Genomic DNA, 8568 nt, shown 5'->3' on the forward strand with positions numbered 1-8568 from the left:
TTCAACCATTATTACAAAAGATTTCATGACTGGGTCAAACTAATTGAGAGGATCAAGGGAGTGACAAAACTGTCAATATTGATCACATGGGCACCTCATGATGGTTGGTCATTTAATCCTACATTCGTTTTAAATACAGAAATAATGTGATTAGCTTTCCGATATGCTTTTCCCTGCAGATATCTGGTTACTTAAGAGCCTAATCATACACCCACTATTCTCGACACTGATAGCCACAAGTCAAGTGGCCCGTCCCACCTTTTTGAAACGCAATATACTTTCTGTGTTTTTTTGTTTTCATCCTTCAAATCAATAGTTTTTTCGCATGCTGAGAAAAACATTATAAAATGTGAGACTTGTGAAACCATAATAGATAATTCAAATTTATTGAAATAGAAACATTATAAAATGTTACACTTGTGGAACCACAATAGATAATTCCAATATATTGAGTAGTTGTGGATATGGGAGTGCACTGATTCTGGTAATGTAAAATATTGAGTTCGGGGTATATATTAATTGCGATGAAGATTAGAAGTCGCAACTTTCAGAACAAAAAGTGATTTAATTAAGGCTCATATATTTGATCAATGTTTTAGTATAATTCCATGATTGAATTCTCACTGGCCTTTTTATGCATATACTGTATATCTAAGTGATTCCCAAAGCCCAAAGTGGATTAATGCTCAAATGATTGCATAGGAGAAAAACAGTATTAGACTAATATTTCTATTCTTCCATAAGCATTTTAATAAATTGCAATTCAAACAGAAGTGGTACTATTTTATGCGGATGTTATCTGATAAACCCATCTGGCTTTTTTAGTGCATTTGAAATCAACAATAGTTGTAAAATATATTATGGGTTTAACAAAAACAAATATTTTGGAGATCTTGAGATTCATGTGTCACTGATTTGGGTGGTATGCAGACGAATGAATAACTATAGATGACAAGTACAGGAACAAAATGTCTTCTTCCTCCAACACTCATGATGAATCTAGCGTACTTTTTATATTTGTCCTGTCGGAAGGATGAAAGATTACATTGGCCATTTGAGAGGAAGAAAATGCTTTTAAACTTCCCATCGCAACCAGAGAGGGTAACTACTGCATTGTCGAAATGGAAAACCTAAAATATTTGCGCACTCTAAATAATTAATAAAACGTTGAAAGGCCAAGGCAAGCATTGGATTTATATTCTAAGTTCTGATTATCCCCCACCTCACCCCTTTAAAAAAGTACTTATATCGGTGACTTCGCGCAACACGATTTTGTCAAACTTCTCATTGTCGACGGTACAATGCGTCGGACAGTGACGAGGAAAAGGTCGTTGGAAGGCCAGCGATGCTTGACAACTGCACTCCGGATAGGCATCCAACCTCCTGTCCAATTCTTGTTTTCAACATCAACCCAGGGTTTATCGGTCTCTCAGAGCGCACGATTGTGACCTACTAGGGTTTAGACTATTTCTCACAGATTTTTTTTAATAAATCCAACCATTGAATAGCTTTCTATGGTGGGAATGATTTATTACTATCAAAAACTCCTTTCACCTAAAATCATCAAATTTATAACTATAACTTGGGTTTCCAGAACTGTCAGTGTAATTTTATCAAAAATCTCCAAAATTATCCAAATTTTCCAGAATTTTCAGAGTGCTTTAACCTAAATTTAGATTGGTAACGTAGGTTTTCAAAAATTTGTTTTGCGGAAAACGTGGCCTTAGACTACGCTGAGGCTATTGTCATCCATACTTTGTCCAATCTTTATGCTGCGCGTGTAAATCACAGACTTTTTTCAAATTCTCTGTGGGCATTTTATTTTTTCAGTTTATTTAGTTGGTTGAGTCCAACTCCAAATTAAATTTGGAAAAAATATATGAAGCTGCAATCTGAAAAAAGAAAAATGGTATCTATCATTTTGGAACGTGACCTTCCCGAACTCGAAACAATTCTGAACCCAATAAATGTGTTTTCTGTGAAAAGGAAACAGTGCACGTTTCACGAATTGGAATTTGAAGATTATATTGGAAAACTGAATTTTGCAATGACGAGACCAGGAACTGTCTGACAATTTAGGGTTGGAGTCCGGACGAAAACATGTAGAGTGCACGTTGCCATATTCTTGTTTCAGGTTGGATTTCGGCGACACCTGGGACAAGAAAAAAGTGGCCAGAGATATACACGATGTTGCAGATGACGGTTGGTGTGAGGTGGTAGTGACTGGCGAGCAGTAGTCATGACGGGGCGCACGAGTTTATTGTATCGCCTTGGACAGAGTGTTTGACTGGTTGAAGGGACGGCCGTGTGGGGAAGATCGGTGGCCCAGCCAGGCCGGCGGCACCCTGTTCTTCAGCTCTTCAATTTTAATATTTCTTTGTATGAACCGAGAAAGTGGGCCGCAGACAAGCCCCGGCTTTCCTGATACGTTCGACTGAGAAACCAAAGACAAAGTTGAAGGGACCGTGAAGCGGGACGGGTCCGGATAAGTGGGCGACCCGTTCAGTAGATACTTAGATGCTTTTTATAAGAATTTGGTAAAAAAAATTAGCATGATATTGTGGGTGATATAAGGGATGGAATTTCAGAGACAATTGGTTGGAGATTTCATAAATAATATTGTGTAAGATGGTAATTCTATCCATTACTAAAGACAAAAAATCTTATTAGTAAAAACGTGTTGGAAAAGTTTTCAATCATTCAAACATTGTTTCTTATAAGTAATTTGTTATTAAATATAGTTAAAAATATTTTGAATTATCAAAACTTTGGATTAAATTTATTCAAATTATATGTTTTTATAATAGATGGAGTCTCTATCTAAAATTTTAGACATTGTTTCCCATTCAGGCGGTTGTGTTCACAGGAATTATATCATCAATATAATCTTCAACTTGTAAAATCTTTAATTTGAAGTAATCAAAACTGACTTCAAATACTTTTGAAATTCCTACCCTGCTCGTTATGTTGATGCCTGGCCTGGATTTGGAGGGTAGAAAAGATCTATGTATGAGAAACCAGTGAAAATTTCTGTAAATAAAGTTATTGAATGATTTGAGTGTAGTGATATCATGATGTGAGTTTTGTATAATTAAAATAATATAGGTTTTAACTAATGTTGAAATCAATTAATTTTTTTTAAAATGTATAGATTTAATGAAAATGATATTTATTGGTTTTTATATTATTAAATATAATAATTAAAAGATAATTTTAATAATAAAAATGTATGAAGATTGAAGGTTGACAGGAATTTCAAATATATGAACTAAGTTGTCTTCGTGATAAAATGATTACATATTTTAAAAAATAAAATTTGACGGTTTTAAGCCATTTTTTAAACTATAAAATCTCTAGTTTTTATATAGAGTAAAATTCCAACTACCAAAAGAAACTTTGCTTAATTATTATATGATTTTGAGATTTTGGTAAGAATTATGGATTTTATAAAATTATTTAGAATGTTTTGATTTTTTTTAAATGTAATTTGATTTTATATATAGATTTAACATCCTTCAAATATTTTGTACATTTAAATAGTGGAGAGTTTATAACTTAAATTTATGATTAAAATTTATTATTACTGAATTCTAAGTAAATTTGATGGGAAAATATACCTAAAATCTCTAATTTCAAATTCCTGAGGGTTAGGTTATAAATGACATTGTCTAGTTATTAAGTTGTTTTAGAGTTTTTGGCTGGAATCCCGCCTATTTTGTTAAATATTAATTTATGTTGTTTAAACTGATTTGTTAAATATTAATTTATGTTGTTTAAACTGATTTTTTAACTGCATATATAAATTTAGCAGTCTAAAAACCCCTGAAACACATTATGAAAAATTCATCCCTCAAACTTGTAATTCTAATAAATCCTTACCCAATCCTAAACCAATTAAACAAATTACACGACTTTTTTTTTAAAATTATACAGAAAAACGCTCCAAAATAGGTAAGAGATAGACTACGGCGTACGATGGGGTCAGTTTGGCATCTGAAACGGCGCGGATTAGCAAGCACGTTCACATATTCCCAAAGCATCAGACTGCCGCCTCGGGGCCGACAGCTATATGATGCGTTCTTGGGTTTGACTTAGAGGCGCACGTGACTGGGCCTTAGACATGACCATGGTTAACGCGCGGGTTAAGAGATGAGAGTGGTTTAATGGGATGGAAAGAGACACGAACGGGCCCATGCGCCGCGGGGCCGAGTTGCCCACTTGCCCATGCGTAGTGCGACCCACTAAAACCCTAACCTGACCAAGGCATGAGATGCGGCGGTTTCTTAACTCACGCCCATATAGATCGATAACCCTTCACCAATCTAGGGACGGATCATCATTTTTGCATCTGCTGAGTAGGTTGCTTGGTTCCTTGTTCCCCAGTCCAGAAGCCTTTGGCTTTGTATCTAGAACGGCCATAGCCATTGGCATTGCTAATTTTGTTCAGTTCACCTTTGTCGAGCTCTTTGGTCTGCAGTGCAGATCAGCTCAGAAAATCCCGTGGCCTGACATTTACCAATTTCTTATTGCCTTAGCCTTTGCACTCACACACACCTACCGTCTCACAGGTTCTATAAACTGATAGAAAGTTCCCTGGACTTTGTTATAACTAGCAATTAGGTATTTGAATCTGTGTGCTTGTCCGGCCTCAAAAAGTTGCTATAACTAAGCTTAATTTCTCGAGCGATTGAAGCTCCGAAGGTGCAGGAAAAAGGGTTTGCGGGTGCGTTAGAGAGACCCGAAAATTAATCTGGGAAAGGCGTGAGCAAGAGAAACAGTCCTGGCAGCCAGGTGGTGGGGGGCAGGGAATGTGTCCATGGCGGGAATGGATCCAGGTGCACCATCAGGCTACGCTGCTGCCCAACAACCGAACTTCCATCACCATCAAGTGAAGCCGGACTTGCACACTTCGGAAGATGAGAGCGGTAACAGCGGGCCGGGCAGAGGGCAGAAGAGAGGAAGAGACGATGGCAACAACGATAACAACACAAAGCCCGGGCAGGATCTGGTAGTTCAAGAAGGGGACGGTGCCAGGAGGCCGAGAGGGAGACCGCCGGGTTCCAAGAACAAGCCGAAGCCCCCTATCATCATAACCAAGGATAGCCCTAACGCGCTGAGAGCCCACGTTATGGAAATTGCCAATGGGTGTGATGTGTTCGAGAGCGTAGCGAATTTTGCACGCCGGAGACAGCGAGGTATATGTATTCTAAGTGGCAGCGGCACGGTCACGAACGTGACCCTCCGCCAGCCTGCTGCACCGAATGCAATTATGACCTTGCATGGGCGCTTTGAGATTCTGTCCTTGTCCGGAGCCTTTTTGCCCCCTCCAGCGCCCCCCGGGGCAACCGGCCTTACAATTTACGTTGCCGCAGGGCAAGGGCAGGTGATGGGAGGAAGCGTGGTGGGTTCCCTACTGGCATCTGGTTCCGTGATAGTAATGGCCGCCTCTTTCATGAATGCTACTTATGAGCGTCTTCCGTTAGATGATGACGAACCCATCCCAATACAGCCCCCGGGTTCGGTTTCTCAACAACAGCAGCAGCAGTTAGCAGATCAGTCCAACATGCCCCTATATAACTTGCCTCCAAATTTGGTCAACTGTCAAATGCCATCCGATGTTTATGCCTGGGCGCCCGCGCGGCCTCCTTTTTGAGGCTCTATAGTTCGATAAATTATCACCAGTGAACGAATTTTTGTAGTTGTTACTTCTTTGCATTGCTGGTGCCTGTGTCAATGGACTGGTCAAGGCGGGAGAAATATCGAAGTCAGAGCTGCCCCACTTTCTCTCGCTACTGCTGCGATGGAGGATCACGAAGGTCAGCACATTTATGTACAAATTATGAAAGCTGAGTTACATGTGATTTATTGCTTTCTTTTTTTTACTTTTTCATTTTAGGGAATCGCATGAAGACAATGAGCAGCTACTGGATTTCAGTTTTAGATAAATTGATCAGACACAGAAGTATGGATTGAATTATTTTCCTTTGTTTCTCATTTTGATTTGAAGTGCTAAGGTTCTCATTGAGTGATCAATACATTTTTTTTGTCTGTTGGTGTTCTCCCATCTGTATTTTCCGTTAATTTTTCTTCCAACATCATATGAATTGAATGCTGATTATGCCTGAAATGCTTCAAAATTCTCATAGGAAGAGAACTGTAACCCTAGATATATATCTTCCCCATAAAAACTCCACCTCTACTTCGTAACATGGAAAAACAAAAGCCTTCCGACATTGTATGTGAGCCATAAATATCATAAAAACTCCACCTATTAACGTGAGAGATTAAAGCCTTTCTGACATTGTGTATGGGCATTAAATAAAAATAAATAAAGGGTTAAAAAAAAATCCAGTGTTGCAAACTGTTATTGGATTTCCATGCAATACAAAAGAAAACTTACAGGTAGTCTTATCAGACTGAATGCTCCCAATAAATTTATATTCTTATTTGATTATTAGTTATTGTGCTAACTAAAATTTCTATGTTATTTCTGTGGCAAGAATTCAACAAAATTGGATCTCTTGCCGCTCACAGCTTCCAAATTAATACAGTTCGACTTCTTCCAAGTTCTTTCTCATTTATATCCGTCTATTTGGCCATCAAATCTTACTGTAATATTTACCCCAATACAGCCTTAGCTGGCTCTCAAGATAAACGCGGTTACACCTTCATTCGTTTCAGTTCACTGGGGATGAAACCATAAAAATGATAAGATCTATGACATGTGATTGATATATGCTAATATAGTATAAATCTTTTGCTGGTGCAAAATTGATCTGGTCCTCCCAAAGTCCTGCTTAGGTTTGTCAATTTATCTCTATTATTTATAACTATGGCACACCGATTCCTTCCAGTATATTCAGAAGGTCTTAACCTAAACGAGGGTGTCACTTGCACTGCACAAAATCATACTGAACAGAAATAGAGACTAAGGTAGGCAAATGGAAAATTAAAGTGACGGAAAGGAAACTGAAGAGCAATAGGTATTATTATATCGGTGGGCAAAGAAGAATCCTGCTCCTTTCAAGTAACGCAAGACACTTACATGGGGAAAATGTAACCCTAGCATAACGTTTGAGGATATGAAGGATGATATATCAACCTTCATACAGTGTGATCACGCAGAAACCCACGTTAAAATTAGTGGCTTATCCGTCTGCTCTCCCTCACCGCCAATTAGGTACTCGCTTCCTACGATACTAAAACTTCATCAATGTGAGATACCGGCTGTAATTCGAATTCAGACATGATTAGAGCCCGGAAAAGAAACACAAGATTTCCATCCATAATCACGTGTAAATCTATCTTGAATCATTTGAGTTCTATTTATATTCATGAAAACAAAATAATCATATGTGAACGTCTGTTGGAACGACTTAACTTGAGATTTATGTATGAGTTAGGCTATTAAGCAACAAGAACGAAGAATTCAGTACGCATCTCATCTCTCTAACACATCCCAACCACAGTTTTACACGAGCAGAGCTAGAATTGACAGCTACCATGAATCCCCATCCCCACAGTGTAGATTCAACTAGGTTCCTCCGCGGTTAGCCTATCAGCCCTTGGGTATCTTTTCGTTGACCTACATTCAATAAATCAAACTAAGGCCTTCCACCCTCTGTGCATACTCTACCTCAGATGATTCTTCACATCTAGGTTATCTTCCAGTGTAATATATTGATATTATCGATTTGCAGAATCACTCTGTTAGGATTATTAATATATTTATATTATTAATTTGCAGAATCACTCTGTGAGGATTATTCATATATTGATATTATTACTTTGCATAATCACTTTGTTACGGTGTTAGGGTTATTAATCCCAAAATAACCATAACACAGTGATTTTGGAAATCGATAATTGCAAATTTATTATCCTAGTAAGAATATCCATTTCTAGAAGAGCTCACACCGGAGTATACTTCATGATTGAACAAGCATGGCCACCATAGAGAATTTCAAGTGGCCGTTGGCTTAATCCATCAAATACATCATCCATTTCTAGGAGAGCTAACAACGGAGTATATACTTCACGATTGAACAAACATGACAACCACTAGCGCATACTTCATAATCTAATAAGCATGGAAACCATAGGGAATTTCAAGCAACAGTTGGGTTAATCCATCAAATACATCACAAGGATGTATAAGTGGAGTATATACTTCATGATTGAACAACATTGACAACCACTAGCGCATACTTCATAATCCAACAAGCATGGAAACCATAGGGAATTTCAAGCAACAGTTGGGTTAATTCATCAGATACATCACAAGGATGCATAAACGATAAACTTCATGTATATACAACCACCTCCAAGACATCATAAAAATGGTATCATGTTATATCCGGCTTCACCGGAAGCAATCTTTGACCATCAAATTCCATGACAAAGGTTAGGCTCGGAAAATCTAAAGGGAAAAGGAAACTAGAGGAGAAAGTCATAAAAATGATATCATGTTATATCCAGTTTCACTGGAAGCAATCTTTGACCATCAAATTCCATGACAAAGGTTAAAGGTTGGAAAATCAATCTTTAACCATCAAATTCCATGACAAA

At 37.9% G+C, this 8568-nt stretch overlaps 1 protein-coding gene across 1 annotated transcript; it reads left to right on the plus strand.

Moving 5' to 3' along the window:
- The first annotated feature begins 4312 nt into the window (after nt 1-4312).
- Nucleotides 4313-5994, plus strand: LOC149154844 (AT-hook motif nuclear-localized protein 16-like). Its single transcript, XM_089438522.1, has one exon. It carries the CDS (start codon nt 4817-4819, stop codon nt 5651-5653), a length of 837 nt encoding a protein of 278 aa, XP_089294648.1. The 5' UTR covers nt 4313-4816; the 3' UTR covers nt 5654-5994.
- Nucleotides 5995-8568: the final 2574 nt, after the last annotated feature.

The sequence above is a fragment of the Pinus tabuliformis genome, chromosome 9 (assembly GCF_031772625.1).
Source record: "Pinus tabuliformis cultivar Carrire ecotype Pingquan chromosome 9, CPIR1, whole genome shotgun sequence".
NCBI classification, from domain to species: Eukaryota; Viridiplantae; Streptophyta; class Pinopsida; order Pinales; family Pinaceae; genus Pinus; species Pinus tabuliformis.